Source organism: Poromitra crassiceps, assembly GCF_964638095.1.
Source record: "Poromitra crassiceps genome assembly, chromosome: 3".
Taxonomy (NCBI): Eukaryota; Metazoa; Chordata; class Actinopteri; order Beryciformes; family Melamphaidae; genus Poromitra; species Poromitra crassiceps.
Genome location: NC_139625.1, coordinates 49018862 through 49036525, shown reverse-complemented (window position 1 = coordinate 49036525; position 17664 = coordinate 49018862). Strand labels below are relative to the sequence as shown.

At 42.8% G+C, this 17664-nt stretch overlaps 2 protein-coding genes across 2 annotated transcripts in view; one reads left to right on the top strand and one right to left on the bottom strand.

The window, feature by feature from the left end:
* arid4a (AT-rich interactive domain 4A) overlaps positions 1–5771 on the top strand; it is a 101786-nt gene extending 96015 nt beyond the window's left edge. Inside the window, exon 25 of the mRNA XM_083633762.1 lies at positions 4172–5771. Within this exon, the coding sequence (XP_083489888.1) occupies positions 4172–4275 (104 nt within the window). The 3' untranslated portion in view covers positions 4276–5771. The remainder of the gene's footprint in view (positions 1–4171) is intronic.
* A 489-nt stretch (positions 5772–6260) lies between these two features.
* timm9 (translocase of inner mitochondrial membrane 9 homolog) lies at positions 6261–17041 on the bottom strand. The gene is made up of 4 exons (XM_083633769.1): positions 16983–17041; positions 13240–13287; positions 8994–9089; positions 6261–7814 (listed from the first exon to the last, which is right to left on the bottom strand). Exons 2-4 carry the CDS (start codon positions 13276–13278, stop codon positions 7680–7682), a joined length of 270 nt encoding a protein of 89 aa, XP_083489895.1. The 5' UTR covers positions 13279–13287; positions 16983–17041; the 3' UTR covers positions 6261–7679.
* Between the last annotated feature and the right edge of the window lie 623 nt (positions 17042–17664).

Genomic DNA, 17664 nt, shown 5'->3' with positions numbered 1-17664 from the left:
TGGGCTGCAAAAAGTTTTGAGATTTTCAAGTACCGGTAGGCCCTGAGTTCGGAAAAGGTTGGAAACCGGGCACACATGGGCAAAATACGGCCCGCGGGCGCCACCTGTGTGGCCCGCGATGGAATTGCAAAAAAAAAAAAAAAATTACACACACATTGCACCTGAACGCAACATGCAAGATACCCGCTGAATAAGTGTCCAAATGTTCATGTCATATTCTGGCCAATACTCTGTTATAGCATTTCAGTCTGGAATATGGAATATCTTTCAATAATCTTTATCACTAAAAGGCTACATTGAAGTAGAAATTTAAATAACTCAAATAACTCATTGGTTTTGGATTTATTTAGCTTCAAGACTGCATTTTTGTTCGTGTGACCCTCAACACAGGCTTTGATCATCACGGGACACTTACTGATACTTGTGCTTAAATTAACCCACTCGTATTCTGATTTATTTCAAGAAAAACATTTCAGCTAGTGGAAATTCTAATTGGCTGGTAACTTTAAAATCTAGCAGCCATATTGGCAGGTGGTCAAAAAAGTTAATTTCAAGCCCTGAGAGCAGGTGGTGACATAGGAGTGAGTGAGAAAAGGATCAAATATTGGTAGTTAAGACTGAATAATGACATCACAACTGTTAATTTAAAATGAGTTATTCCTCTAAACCTGGCTTCAAATGCACCATTTTTCGCGCTGGCGCCGTTCGGCCCTCAGCAAAACCTGGTAGCGAGGACATTTTTTGTGGCCCTCTCTATCATCAAAGTTACCCATCCATGGGTTACGGCATGACAATATTTGTTCGGCCCCCGGCAACAATCTGGGTTTCTCATGTGGCCCCCCATGAAAAATAATTGCCCACCCCTGGTCTAGACCATCTAAGCAATTGGTTGCCAAACTGAACGGAACTAAGTTATGGACTGTCCGATATTTAGGTGGGGTAAAAAAAGGAGGATGGCATTTTGATTTTTTTTTTGTACTGGGGACGGCAAGGTATTTTATTTTGAGATAGGAGTGGGAGGGCATGTAAAGTTTTTTTATGCCTCCGCCGGCAATATCGTTATGTTTCCGGTTTGTCCGTCCGTATGTACATCTGTCCGATATGCAATATCTCAGGAACGTCTTGACGGAGTTTTTCAAATTTGGTAAAAAAACATCCATTTGGACTCGAGGATGAACTGATTAGATTTTGGTGGTCAAAGTTCAAGGTCACTGTGGCCTCACGAACGCCATTTTCTAGCTCGTTAACGCGATATCTCAGGAACGCCTTGACGAAATTTCGTCACATTTTGCTCAAACGTCCACTTGGACTCTATACCGTGAGCCACGCCAATCTGCTGTCCAGACTTGAGGCTCTCGGTATCGAAGGCACCGCACTCAGGTGGCTCCACTCCTACCTCTCCAACCGCTCCCACTTCATCTCCCTCCACAACCGCTCCTCCGCCCCCTCCACAGTCTCACACGGTGTCCCCCAAGGCTCCGTTCTCGGCCCACTCCTCTTCCTCATCTACATCCTCCCCCTTGGTAAGATCCTCCACCACTTCAACTTCCACTGCTACGCCGACGACACCCAGATCTACTTCAGCACTAAATCCCATCAGAACCCACCCCTCTCCCATATCAACTCCTGCCTGTCTGCAATAAAAGTCTGGATGCAACACAACTTCCTTCAACTAAACAGCAATAAAACTGAACTCCTCCTCATCGGCTCCAAATCCACCCTCAGCAAACTCAACAACCCCTCACTCACTAGTCTCTTAAAACAGACTGTATCATCTACATCCGGCGAATGCAGCTATATACAGTCTGTACGTTACACCCCAAGAACATGCACAAGGAAGTTGGGAAAAAAACCTTCAGACTGGAAGGAAGTTCTACGGAATCCGACCAATCACGACACGCGAATGCGGCATATTGGATTCTGATTGGACTAATGAGCGGAAGACCCGCCTTTCTGCCGGCATATTGGATTCTGATTGGACTAATGAGCGGAAGACCCGCCTTTCTGCTTCCCATTCCGGTTGGTGCATGATTCTCCCCCACGAAGTACAGACGGTATGGCGAAAGCATTTGAAAATTGCGGAAGCCAACTCGTCTGTTCTAAGAGACTACTCACTCACCATCGACTGCACCACCGTTTCCCCATCTCCTCAGGCACCTTGGTGTAGTTTTTGACCCCACCCTCTCCCTTGAGCCCCACATCCGCCATATTGTCAAAACCTCTTTCTACCTTCTCCGCAACATCGCCAAGATCCGGTCCTCCCTCTCACACCCTGCTGCTGAAACACTCATTCACGCCTTCATCTCCTCCCGTCTGGACTACTGCAACTCACTCCTCTACGGCACCAACTCCACCCTCATCAATAGACTCCAACTGGTCAAATATCGTTCTCATAATTTTTAGTAGGTTAAATAGAAGGCTTGCAGTCACGTAATGGAGGAGCTACAGTAAAGAAAATCAAACAATATCATCAGCTATACTATAGCCTATTTCACCTGTATCCCTGATTGACATTAACTCATTCACCGCCAAAGACGTCTTTGACGTGTTATCAGAAATAGCCATCCACGCCAAAGACGTGTTTGACGTGTTTTTGTTTTTATTAGTGCAGCGCGTAGTTCAAACACTTCCCCAGCCTGTGACATGTTTTCAGGTCCCTAGCCTCAAAGTCAAGCCGACAACACGCGATCAAACACATACCGCAGCTGTTGTTTGAAATGAGCAGGAGGAAAAACAGAGAAACGCGCTTCCTTGTAGAGAGGAGAAACGCCATTGAAACGCCCCTCGGCGCGCTGCACTGCTCGCCTTGCTGCAGGGCGAACCTGGATTGCCTAGTCAAACCCGTGACGAACATGATCGATCCGGTTCCAGCGCCTGGTCCCAAAGCCAAGCCGGACCCGTTCCTGTGTCGTGTCGCAGCATTCGTCCCAGCCCGAACGAGAGGAGGAAAACGAGCAGAGGCAGAGGAGGCTAGACGCTGATCTCAAACCAGTTTGGTGTTCCCCTCCTATGCTAATTTGCGGGGGAAGGAGGTGCGATCCAGCAGCAGCCGTGGACAGAACTCTCTCTCTGTGTGTGTGTGTCTGTGTGTGTCTGTCTGTCTGTCTGTCTGTCTGCACACTCACTCACACTGAGTAAACTGTATTGTTGAATGTAAAAAAAGCACTTCATATATATATATATATATATATATATTTATTTTTTATTTTTTTTGTCATTTGTGTCATAATGAATAATATTTACATGTCTGATGTCAATACAGTTCAAAATAAAAGAATTGAGAGCGAGTTCTGCCTGAGATTGTCTCTTTTACAAAAATTGCCTTTTCTGCTGTTTCTCTTCTCCGAGAGACCTTTTTGGTGAAAACAGGGTGTATATAAATGGCTATAAGTAGAGTACAGAACATGCTAAAAGCTCACTTTTTTTTTCCTGGTGAACCCAGAGACGTACATCTTCATTTTGACGTATTGCAAATCACTTTGGTGCTAATAGATTATTTACTGTGGGTCTTGAAAGATGACAAACAATTATGAAACTCTGGCCTGTGCTAAATATTGGCAGTCCTAAACTGGCCATGAATGAGTTAAATTGATTAAAATTGCACTATGATCGGTGACAATCGTAATTATAACAGGAACCTGCCGACATATAGGCTATATTTTCTATAACAAATCACTGAAACACGATCGGGTGATACAAATTTTATATTGCTGTTTTGTTTCAAACAAACTAAATTGTGTAAAAAGTATAAGGCTGAACTTGTTTTTTTGTGTGTGTTTTTGCTGCAGGGGGAGGGCAGAGAGAAAATAATATAAATGCCAGGGAGGGCAGTTGATTTTATTTATGATACATTATATTTTACCCCACACCACGTAAATATCGGTCCTTTAATTAAAGTTAGCCAATCGCTACAGTAACATTAGCCATCACAGCAGCTCGTTTGGAGTGCTGAATGTCGGTTCTATAATTCAATTAACAGCCCCATTTGCTTCGGTAACGTCATAGGACATTTTATTTGTTTATTTTGTAATGCAGAGGTATGTAGACATGTTTATGTTGAAATAATGTCTCGTTTTATGGTCTTAGCCAGGAGCCATCTTGTTTCTTATTTTTGACATCCCTAAAGATAAGTGATGATGATCTAACCTGTCCCTCTCTCTCTGTCCCCCAGTCTCCCACACCACAGCCTCCACCTCGTCTGGTTCTTCAGACACGGGCATGAGTCCATCCTCTGCCTCGCCCACTCAGAACACTGTGGCTGTGGAGTGCAGGTGATGACACGCCCACCACCAAGCCCCGCCCACTCAGAACACTGGCTGTGGAGTGCAAGTGATGACATGCCCACCACCAAGCCCCGCCCCTACACAAGCCCCTCTGACCAGCCCTCGATCCCCCACCTGATTCTTCTGGGCTCAGCTGTCTTCAGAATGAGGCTGGGGGCAACCAGGAAGTGCTCCATCAGTTTGGGACACTGAAATTGCTGGGAAAACTGCAGTCATCCAATATGGCTGACACTCCCGCTTCCTCCTCAATGGACTGACTTCATGTTTGAGGAGTGTGGACTTCCTGTGGGAGACGAATGTAAAGGAAAGACCGGCTGTGTGAACCTCAGTCTGTCCTGCCCATCCCCCACCCCCTGGAGTTCGGTCCGGTCTGTCAGTACCGCAAATGGTCAAAGGTCATCTGTGTTTCCAGAAGCAGCACAGCTCATTATGCAAATTAAGTATTTTTTGGTTCTCGCTCTTTTTAAGAAAAAGGAAAGCTACAAAAACAAGTGGACTGACTTCTGCTGTGAGTGTTTTCGGTCTTTTTCTATGTAATCAGAGCTTTTATTTTGGTACAGCAAAATAAATTTCAAAAATATATTGTCTCACAGCTGAGGAGGAGTTCTGAACGAAATGTTTCTAGACACAATTTTTTTGTTGTTTTTGTGTAAAATAAGGTTTCCTGTAACTTGTTAAATATATTTATTCTGTTGGTGGACGACACAAGTTTTGTTTTATTGTTGTTAGTTATGCGATCGAACCCTTCCAGTGTGATGGGCGGGGGGGGGGGGGGGCTGACTGTAGTACTGACTAGGGATGCATGATATTGGATTTTTTTTTGCCAATATCAGATATGCCGATATTTTCCAACTCTTTTGGCCGATACCGATATATGCACACATTTTTCCCCACTGAATTTGAGAGATCAAGTCTCTCCAGTAGTGGAATTAACACATTTCTAGCATGCCTATCTTTTCAAAATGGACACATTCACTGGGCAAAATAAGAAAACTACTTCAACTTAGGTTATGTAAAACATGCCGTATTTTTATGTAACAAACAAAACTTAAGATTCATTCATTCATTAATTCAAGCATTTAGTCAAGCATTTGGGCATAATTAACACGTCATATTGGCGGGAATGTTCATTTCAGGCCGATGCCGATATTTAATTTTAAAGCCTTTATCGGCCAATGTCTTTGACATGCTGATATCACATCCCTAGACTGACTGTAGTGCTGGTTCCTAGCAGTTTCCCCCTCCTCTTCTGAGTTCAGACAGTAGAAACAGTGAAGCTTCTTTTGTACATAGATCTTCCAATTGAGAAAAGAGGAAAAAAAAACACCCATGTATTTGAAAAATACATTTTACAAACTGTAAAGAATGATTTATATTATTTTTTAAGAGAAGCATCTTTGTACCGTATATTATGATCAGTTTTTTCTAAGTGTTTGTTTTGCTGAGTGAGCCTGGCCGAGGCGAGCCGGACATCCTGTAAAATACACAGAGCGCTCTTCCTTTCTAATAAAGTTTTTAAATATGGAGCAGCTGGTCTCATGTAATACAGGGTGCCTACACAGCTCTGGTCATGTGTCATACAGGGTGCCTACACAGCTCTGGTCATGTGTCATACAGGGTGCCTACACAGCTCTGGTCATGTGTCATACAGGGTGCCTACACAGCTCTGGTCATGTGTCATACAGGGTGCCTACACGGCTCTGGTCATGTGTCATACAGGGTGCCTACACGGCTCTGGTCATGTGTCATACAGGGTGCCTACACGGCTCTGGTGTTACTTCCTGCCTTTTAGGCACAAAATGGGTGAATTGGGTGGGAAGTGAAAAGGCTAATTCTACAACTGTAGAAGCTTTGACTTCTAAACCTGTAAGCTACCGGAGGTCAGACAGCTGTGTTCACTGGTGCGAGTATTCCATAATACTGCATCAGTATTCAGTACTTCAAGAGGGAGAGGAGTGACAAAGGCTGACAGATTCCACACTTTAATACAGCATTCCCATACCACCTTATACATCAGTCAATTACCTTCCAGGCCCAATTCCCTCAAATGCAAGGACCCAACACAGCAGTTTGAGACATGGATCAAGGTTAATTACTGTTACAACACTGAGCATTTTTATGAGAACCAACAGGCTTTACAGAAGGTCACAGACAATTACAAATAGAGGCTTGACTACACTTCTCAATGGTGCTGTTAGTGATAGCAGACTGGTTTCTTGCTGTCTACATAAATTCAAGCACTTTCAATGACCCCTGTCCACTTTCAAAAATGTTCAAGGCATTGTTTTTGTATTTCTCAAATTCAAACTTTCAAGGATTTCAATGACCTGTGGGAAACCCGTTTATAACAGAGATGATGTCACATAACAAAAGCTCTGATATCTGTACACACGAGTCAAACTGAACCACAACTATACCAGACATTTGATATACATTTACTCTCTGCCTGTCAACAGAAGCAGAATTGGTTGTAAATCCAGTGTGATCTGCTGCTGATGGCTTTTATTCACAATCAATAAGATTGATTATTTACTGTCATTCTATTGAGACACATACACACCTCAGTGTGTCACTCTGAACACAGGAAGATACATCACTGTGATGTGTGATTCACAGGAATGTTTCACACTGCTGATGACATCACAGTGGCATATTGAAGATGTCCTCCTGTGGACCAGGTGAGGAAGAGGAGCGTGTGATGTCAGCAGCGCTTGGGAGAAAAACGAATACTTCCGGAGAAGAAGAAAGCCGGTTCAGACTCTCCATTAGGGCTGGGTATCGCTACGCGATAGCTTTAAGGTATCGACACGAAACTTCTCCAGTCAAATCATACAATACAATTCAATCCTTTTTGTACACAGATCTAGAAAAAAATGACCATTTGTATGGTTTTGCTCACAGCCAATCACCACAAGCGTTCTTCGATTGAATGCAACATGTGATTGGCCCACTACTGCAGCAGTCTGTGGCGGTGAGTGAGTTGAATAAATTAGAAAATGAATGAAGTAGAAAAAAGAGATATCAAATGAAGTACTCTATTGGCACTTTACCAGTACCCTTGCTGTGGCCAGCAGCTCTATAAGTCAATCTGTTGGTCGGTCCACAAAAAGTTCACCACCCTTTAGCTTAGCGGGTACAGTTTTCGCCCTAGGAGGCTGAAATTTGGCATGGAGGTCAAGTGTGTGTGTGAAGGTGTGTTTGTGTTCATGCCAATTGGCTAAAAAGGGGGCGGTGGGGGGCAAATTTCACAATGGAGTGAATGGCATCACACTCTGACTGACATCGCATATCTATTAGCTATTGCGAATTCAAGCTTGTTTGTAAAGGACACCCAGCCCTACTTTCCATGGATCTGGATGAATTCAGTCTGACAGCTTCATGTTCAGTTCAGTCTGCTCAGCGCGGCTGGCCCAGCAGGCCGGCCTTGGCAGCCAACGCCTCGTTCTGCTGGATGTGATACTCCTGGAAACGCATGGAGATCCTCTGAGTCATCTTCAGATACTTCTGCAGGCAGGACTCTGAGCAGCTCGACTGAGGAAGAGGAGGAGGACATGATGAAGAAACATCCACTGATCGATTGACTGTGTTACTGACTGACTGCAGAAACAGCTGAAGTCTGGAGAAATGTTAAAGTCCCTGGAAACCAAAAATAAATATGCATTTGGAGTTAATCACACCACAGGAACATATGTTAATAAGCCACCAGTCAAAGTATATAACTAGGTTTGAAAGTCATGGAGAAATTAGGCAGAATTCTCCCCTCTCGCTCCCTCTGGGATCGTGTGGGCATGTACGCATTGAACCTGTGTGTGTGTGTTTGAAAATGGAGCTGGCTCTCACTGAATAGCTTTTTCTCCTAGACCTATAAATGTCATAGAATAATCGAAAATGGCCCACAAACATACAAAAACATGAGCCTAATATGTGTCTAATGTACATACAAAGAACTGTGGCCATCAGATTTTTTGAAATACACATTTAAAGAAGAAATGCAGTGTGTGTCTGCTGGAGCTGAGGTCTCACCCGACGTACTTCCTCAAATGGCCTGGCCAAATCCTGAGTGCTCTGCAATGGCCTTAGCTCTGAGTAAGACTTGATCATAGAGAAAGTGAAAGTGGAGAAGGCTCGCTCAGAGACTCTGATTATGTTTTATAAATGTTGTAAAATAAATCAAAAATAGCCCACAAACAGATTTAAAAAAGAAAGAGCATATGTGTTTAATGTACAGACTTTTGAAACACGCATTTAAAGAAACACGATGTGTGTTAGCGTGGATGTGAGGTCCCCCCCCCCCCTCCCCCCCCGAGTCATTTCCTCAAATGCATCCGAGCAGCACTCGGATTCCGACGAAGATGCAAGTGCCCCCATCCCAATGACAACAGGGAAATGGCAATATTTAGGATTTGGTTTTAAACTAATCGTCTCCTACTTTTTGAGGCTTACAATTAGTCACATAAGACCCTAAATTACAGTTTTTTGTGGATTTTGGTTTCCAGTCTTTAATTTGAAGTTTATCTGCCTTATATACAGTACGTACATCTGGGTATATACTGTACGACGTATTACTGTTTTTGAAATGATGTACCTACTGACTTGAACTCATCTTGCACCATGTCTTGTAATGGAGCCCTTGCATACTAAGAATTTCACACGTATATGTAGGCTACTCGTACAATAGATATCTTGTATGTTGAAGTGACTTGTGTTTACCTCCTCGGGCTTCACGTCCCGGCTGGTGAAGTCCTTCACACAGTCCATGAAGCAGTTCTCTGTCAGCTTGTTGTACGTTCCCAGGAACTCTTTAAACTACACACAACACAATAGACACAACCCTGTGAGGCTTCAGTAGAACCAGAAAGTAGTCTGTGAGACAGGTTGTGACATAAGATGAAGGCTGCGTTTGTTTATAACTTGGAGGTCGCAAATTGCCACTTGCTACTATCAAAAATCAATTGCCACTTGCTACTGTACTATCAAAAATCAAATAAAACGCCACGTTAACTTGGAGTTCCTACTCACAAACTCGCATATGATTTCTCAAACCCTAGTTGCTCCAAGCGCATCATTTGATGTCATTTCAATATCGCCACCCACATTGTATGAATTTAAAACACATTTTTGGCACATTTTCTTCCCCCCCCCCCCATTAATTTATTATAGGTAAAGCAGCTGGGCCAGATGGATTCTGTGCTGAGTTTTACAAGAAATTCTGTGACATGATTGATTAGTTCTAGGAGAGGGGGAATCGATTTCTCTGAGTCACGTAGATATAGTATTATGTTGTCAGCATACAAACTAATACACATCTCAATACCTCCGATCTTCAGGCCTGCAATACTTGGGTGACCACGTATTTTTAAGGGAAGGGGCTCGAGCGCAACGGCGAAGAGGGCCGGTGAGAGAGGGCAGCCCTGCCGAACCGAGCGAAGTAATGAGAACCTGGTCGACTTATCACCATTAGTTATAACTAGGGGTGGGAATCGCTGAGTAGCTCACGATACGATATCGTCACGATACTTGGCCCTCGATAACGATATTATCACAATACAGCGATACTGCGATAATCGATATATTGGAAGACGATACATCACGATACCTGTGTAACTGAAGAGAAAAAAATACCCCTAAAAGGCAAGAAGCAGGTATTATGTATTTATTAGCAGAATTGACATGAACTCTCTGAGTTCACTCACTCACTCATACCATTTTCGATACCACGGAGGAAAAGTTACACATTAAGTCTTTTTATTATTATTATTAAAACAAGAAAACCTATATAACCTACCTACCTATATAATTTCTAAAAGTAGATATTAATGATCAAACATTTCCATTCATGTAGCCTACAGTATTTGTTTTTGTTTCAACTACAAACATAAATAAACGTCAACTTGAAACTATGTTTCAACTACCACACACAGCATAATATTTTAGCCTGTTTATTAAAAAATAAAATAATAATTAATAAACATATCGATACTTGGTGCCAGTGTATCGATAACGTATCGCAAGTGGAAATATCGCGATACCGTGAGTATCGATATTTTGTCCCACCCCTAGTTATAACTGAACGTGTTGGACTATATGAGCTTTACCCAAGATATGAATGAATCGCCAAATCCGAATCTACGCAGTGACTCGGACATATAAGGCCACTCAACCTGATCAAACGCCTTCTGTGCGTCAAGTGACAAAATCGTCTTACTGTGATCTGCATAGGTGGTGTTAAGAAGGCGCCTGACATTAAAGAAAGAGAATCTATTCGGGATAAACCCTGTCTGGTCAGGGTGAATGATGGATGACAAATGCTTATTCAAACAGGTAGCCAGCGTTTTAGTGATTACGGTACCTTTCTGTCAAAATTCTGAAGCACTATGGGTCTATAGCTGGCCGAGTCTACTTTCTCCTTCCATTTTTTTTAAGATGAGTGAGATGTTAGCTTCATACAGTGTCTTAGGCAGGACTTTGTCCTTCTTAGAGATGTCATTCTGAGGAGGAGTGGGTGGGCGAGAACAGGGCCGCCCATAAGGGGGGGTAAAGGGGTAAGCTTCCAGGGGCATCGCCACTAGGGGAGGCTTTGGAGCCAGGCAAAAATAAATAAATAACACTAAAATATATCTCCCATCCTGAAAATGCGGCCACTAATTTATTTTTTGCAAGGAGTCGAACAAATACACAAAACACAGCAGCAGTAACAAGGCATGCTTGGGCAGGAGTGCTCCTATGGAAAATAGTGCCATTCTGATGTAATCCCCCATCCGAGAGGCAGCAATGTGCCGCAAGGCATCTAGTCTGCCGGAAAGCCAAAAGAAGAAGAACAAGAACAAGGCAGGCTTGGGGCAGACCATTTTGCTTGGGGCAGCAGCAGCTAGAGGGACCATTTATGGTGTAACACACAACACAGACAGGTATTAGCAAACAAAACAAGACCGGTGATAACAAAATGCCAAGAGCAAAACAAAAGTCAGGATGCCAAAATCGCAAGGCAAAAAAAAAAGCGGGAGCAGGCAAGGGCTTTAGACCCAAATAATAATCTGTTAACAAACTTTTTTCAGTCAGCTCCGAAAGCTGCAGCGTTGATATGAGTAAAGCGCGTGCGGGGGAGGGGGGGGGCATAGTGGCTGGACCCTTCCAGGGGCACTGCCATCTATCTGGGCGGCCCTGGGCGAGAATGTCACAGAATTTCTTGTAAAACTCAGCACAGAATCCATCCAGCCCAGTTGCTTTGCCTGACAGGAATGATTTAATGGCAGAAGTGATTTCTTCCAATGTAAAATCAGAGTCTAAGTCCTCTCTGGCGGCGTCACTAAGCTTGGGTGTCTCAAGAGGGTCAAAAAAGTCGCTCAAGTCAGACCGAGTGGCATCACACAGACGAGTAAAGTTCACTGTAAAATTCCCTAAAACGGTTATTTATTTCCTTGGGGGTTAGTCAGCAGGGCGCCCCCCCTCGATTTGATGGAAAGGATTGATCTGGAAGCCTGGGCGCCCTTGAGCCAGGAGTGGCACATTTTCATTTTAACATAATTTACAACAATAGTATGCTTTCAGACCAATGAGCATACCAATACAGTAATTGGTTAAAGCCATACAATTAGGGATGCACCGATCGATCGGCACGTGACCGGAAATTGCCGATTTCCACGTGATCGGCCTCGACCGGTGATCTGCGCCAGTCACTCTAAATAGCCGATTTTCACGTGACGTGCGCGCACCCGAAAGCAGAAAGCAGCGAGACTGAGACGGATGAGTTGCAGCCAAAACAAAAGCAGCCACTACACACATGCCACAGCATGTCTTCGTCGGTGCGGAAATTTTTCACCGTCAGTGAAGACGATACAAAGCTTGCAGTTTGTCACACATGCAAGTCGAAAATAAGCCACGGAGGGCCAGGGTAGGTTGGAGTCCACTCCAGTCTGAGCGGCTTGCTTCACCTCACCGCAGTCACCGGCCCCTCTTCCCCGACCAGCTGCAGTCCACATCACCGCTGCCTGCTGCTATCTGTCAGTCACGTTGTAACATGGATACAGGAGAGGACTATTTGTTTCGTATTGCGAATAGAACGACAACCATAATAATAAAACGCATCGGACCAGTGTGCAAGGTTTTCTGTGCGAGATGATTTTTTTTTCGAATGGCGGATTTAAAAAAACTGACTGTGAGTCAACTCAAACTCATTTCCTCATCTACTCAGCCAAATCCACAACTGTAGAGTGGGCATGGCTTCGAAGGTTTCTGGACTCTAGACCTATAGGCTATAAACTCCTTGTCCATGGATAACATTTTGACGTTTATTTATTTTATTTTATTAGTTTATTTGGCAGGGACATATACAAAAAAAAACATTAAACACCATAGGGGAAGATATGCTTTGTAACAGATTTAGCCATAGGCTACTTTCCATCTGGAGCCCCTGTTCTAACTTGCACCTTTTTTCTTTTGGAAAAGTAAATGCATGATAGCTGTTGTTTTATATTCATTGTATTTACACAAAAAAGAAAAGCTCTTTCCAGTAACCTGGAACACTTTTATTTTGAGATGTTTTTGAGTGAGATCGTCCTACCTCATGCAAATGATAAGAAATGTGACATGAATGTTAATTTTCTATTAAAGCAAAGTAAAAAAAAAAAAAAAAAACGTAAAAAAAAAAATAACCCGTCAATTATTGTTCTTAGAAAGAAAATCGGAATCGGCCAAAATCGGTATCGGCAAGTCAGACTATTCAAAAATCGGAAATGGCCAAGAAAATGGCAATCGGTGCGTCTCTACATACAATTAAACATTCATGTTGTTATTAGCTGTTAGCTGGAACAGCCGATGCTACTAGCATCCATGGTTTTGCGACTTGAAGCTTGAACGCATGTAGGTTGGAGATGACGCGTTTGCCACTTGCCACCTCCAGCCATACACAAATGCAGCAATACAATCAGGTGTGATGTCATCTCCAGGTTGATGTTACCTGTTTGATCTGGTCGGACTCGGACACCTGGACCGCCATGTTCAGTTTCTGTAGAGGAGAGCAAACAGACAGCTCAGACATCATGTTCTCTGCTGTTCTCACACCAAACTCCATTAAAACATCTGTCACTTTTACTGTTGCCTCGCTCGTCAACAGAAGGACATGTGCGGTACGACAAGAATACTGCATATTTAGTGTCTTCTTGTGAATTTCTGCAGGTCTATAATTTGACATTATATTGAAATAAAAGCTGCTTTTAGTGTTTGCCAAACTGAAGACTGGATCTTAATGCTCCATAAAAGGTCATAGGTCATGTTCTATGTGGCATGGACCTTTAGTGACGAATGACAAAACATTTTTTTCAATAGAGTTCAGAGTCCAGGACGACATGAACAGCCGTCAGTCACAATATCAACACCTGTTTTAATACTGCACAACTCTTCTTATCTTCTTAATGAAAAACCCTCAAACTGTTTCATATTATATTTCATCATAGTTATGTGATCAAATACAGAAGGTTTTAATGCTCCCTCTCCCACAGCAGCAGTAAACTAAGCTAGCTGCTAGCAGCCGCTAGCTCTAGCTGTCTCAACCATAGAGAGTAAGAGTCTCAACACGGACGTTACAATGTGACTTTCTGTCATCTAGTCACAGAGACCACAGACACTACAGATTCAGGTCAACAGACTGTGAGCTTTAAATTAAATTCAAACTATTTCAGATTCTCCAGAGGGTTCATAGAATACAAAAGACATGCAACAAACTATGTACTGTTGTATGTATTCAATACATACAGTAAAACAAAAACAAATATATACAATTCAATAATCAAGTTTAAAATGAAAGTTCATGAGATCAAGTGAAGGCTGTCACGCCAGTGCTTTCTCAGCCTGAACGCATATGTAGAACAGCATCCCTGGGTTGGTTAGAACCTCAATGATGCTGTTCTCTGATCCATCCAAGCGACACCATTGCACTGAACTATGCCATTAGCCTGGGTAAACCCAGTCACTACAGTGACTGAGAGCAGGTCTGAGAGCAGGTCACGTGGAGGCTGGGTTTACCCAGGCTACTATGCCATGGCATGCCAGGCTTTTAGAATTCATATTAATACATTTCAGAGCATCTGTAGGCAGATTAATATTACAAACAGGTTGTATGGTGAATTATCAGTTAAATTATCAACAATAGGGACATAACAATTGGGATGATCAGAGGTGGAAAAATCATAGTATACCTCTATAATATAGAGGTATACTATATAATATTATAAAACGGCTCTCTCAAATCAAGCAATCTGATTGGTTCACAGCCATTGTATAATTCCAGTAACCGAGTTCAATAACCCATGGCCATGGGTTATTGGTTGCCATGGCAACTCTCTTACTAAAAGGCAGCTCTGCGCTCGAGCTCCGTGTTGGGCTTTCCAGAAAGCTCTCAGCTTCTCAGCAAGCGCCAGGATTGGCCAATGTCAACTTCAGTCTCCAGAACGATCCAATCAAATCACCCGCACGTCTATCTTCTTGCTAGAGGTCCCGCCTTACAGTAGTGTCAAAACAAAAAGCTACTCGCTTGCAGCCAGACGCATGATGGCGCAACTCTCTAGGCTTTGGTTACCTCAAAAACAAAATGGCGGAGACAGCTTTCAGATCCTTGTGAATCGATCTTCGCTTATAACTTTACTAATACTTCGCAGAAAATTATGTTTTGTACAAGAATAGACGCGGGCTAATGTCTTAACCCCTCTCTCGCGCGCCCTCACTCTTAACCCCGCATTTCTAAATAAGACGTAACGTTACTTGGTGTCGGCATACGGCTCTGGTGTCGGGCTCTGCAAAAAGGTCTCAGCAAGCGCCAGGATTGGCCAATGTCGACTTCAGTCTCCAGAACGATCCAATCAAATCACCCGCACGTCTATCTTCTTGCTAGAGGTCCCGCCTTACAGTAGTGTTTCAACTGACTCTATCAGAATAAAATGCCAGTCGGACTTACAGTATTATTATTATTATATTATTATACTTGGAAACCGTTTTATAAAAGCAATATAGCACTCGAGCAGCGTGTGTTGTGGTGAATATATCCCGCTGATAAGCTGTTATCCCACTCGGCCTGCGGCCTCGTGGGATAACAGCTTATCAGCGGGATATATTCACCACAACACACTTGCTCTCGTGATATATTGCTTAATTATAAAACGGCTCTCTCAAATCAAGCAATCTGATTGGTTCACAGCCATTGTATAATTCCAGTAACCGAGTTCAATAACCCATGGCCATGGGTTATTGGTTGTCATGGCAACTCTCTTACTAAGAGAGTAATAATAAGGCTTACCTCAAATGACAACGTAGAAGAAAAAAAATGGCGGAGACAGCTGTCAGATCCTTGTGAATCGATCTTCGCTTATAACTTTACTAATACTTCTCAGAAAATGATGTTTTGTACAAGAATAGATGCGGGCTAATGTCTTCTTTGCAAAAGAAAGGCTGTTAACCCCGCATTTAACCCCGCATTTAACCCCGTAACGTTAGTTGGTGTCTGGCTTTGCAGAAAGCATTCAGCTTCTCACCAAGCGCTGAGAATGCAATGCTGCGCTCGAGCTGCCTGTGTCGGGGTTTCCAGAAAGCTCTCAGCTACTCAGCAAGCGCCAGGATTGGCCAATGTCAACTTCAGTCTCCAGAACGATCCAATCAAATCACCCGCATGTTCTTGCGGTCCCGCCTTACAGTAGTGTTTCAACTGACTATCAGAATGACATGCCAGTCGGAGTCGGACTTATAGTATTATTATTATTATTATATTATCATACTTGGAAACCGTTTTATAAAAGCAATATAGCACTCGAGCTGCGTGTGTTGTGGAATATATCCCCCTGCTCAGCAGTTATCCCACTCGGCCTGCGGCCTCGTGGGATAACAGCTGATCAGGGGGATATATTCTTCACAACACACTGGCTCTCATGCTATATTGCTTAAATATAGCGCATTGCTCTATATTATCGAGACAGGTGTGATCATTCAGCAGTACATTTAACAATGATCAAGCCACGAGGTTGTCTGCCACACCTCACTAATATAAGTAAAACTGTTATCAGGCAAGAGCATTTTGGTGGATAAATTAAGATTGCTGTCATTACAGAACTGCGTCAAGTGCTTTGCAAACAAGGAATTGCTATCTTATAGCATTGAAGTCACCAACCAAACACAAGTTGAGTCCACAACGAAAGAGTGGACAAATGCTAGTCTATTCAGCAATTCATCCTGGGAGTGGTAGGACACAAAAAGTAAGTAGATATTTATGATTGTAAGTTTCTTATCATCACAAATAATCTCCAAACCAATAGCCAAATCAACTTTTAGTCTCACCACCTTCACAAAGGTTTCATATTTACAATTCCAGAGTATATTTGTCAATCCTATCCTGGACTATTTTAGTGCTAAGATCAGTGGTGGACTCCCCAGCACCATTAAAATCCATAATGTAATGTGTTCAGTTTGTCTAGGTCTTGTTGGGAAAGCCGTCCGTCTCTCGCAGGCACAGGGTGCTACGCTCAACGTCTAACTTTATCAGCAGCATTGTGCCAAGGCTTAAGCGAAGGCCACGGGTAATTGATACGACCCGAATCTTTCTCCCTGTAGCAAAAGCGTCTCAGAGCTCAGGACTGTACATTTCACTGATATCATTACATTCCGCATATCTGACCAAATCAGACCAAATCTGCCGTCTATCTTTAAACCAAATCTCACCTGTCAGCAGCAGCAGCTAGTGATCCTGACTGAAGGACACGTGACGAAGGCGAGCTGTAACTGAGCCGCAGATTCGACACGTCATTTCACCACATTCACTCATTCGCTCGCTCACTCACTCACTCTGTAAACACATTCAAATGAGACACGGCGACGTTATAAAGTGCATGGTTAAAGTTGTAATACTGTAATTCTGGTAGAAAAATAAATACATAAGCAAGATTGTTAAACCTTGAGAAGTAATTTCACGAAAGTGCTTGAAACAGAAAAACGAACAGTGTGCTACTGAACAGGCCGTCCGGTGTTGTACGCGTGCATAAAAACAATAGTTCCTACTTTATTTATTTTTTACATTTATTAATAATTGAAGTAGGCAGTCTTTATTTTATTTATTTTTATTCATTGTCGCTGGGCACACAGCCCAGCGATTTCATGAACCATCTGAATTGCTCTTGATAGGGGACATTGAAATTAATTATTAGTGTATTAACGCCAATGAAAACGTAACACAAGCTTTTAACACACAATCGATTTTTAAACATTTATTTCAAAACATCATTGTAAAATTCAGGCCTTTAGCCAAAGCTTCAATAACAGAGCTCAGCTGACAGTTTAACCTGCAAATGAAAACTATAAAAAATATCAAATTAAAAATATAATAGGCTACAGCACATAGGCCTAG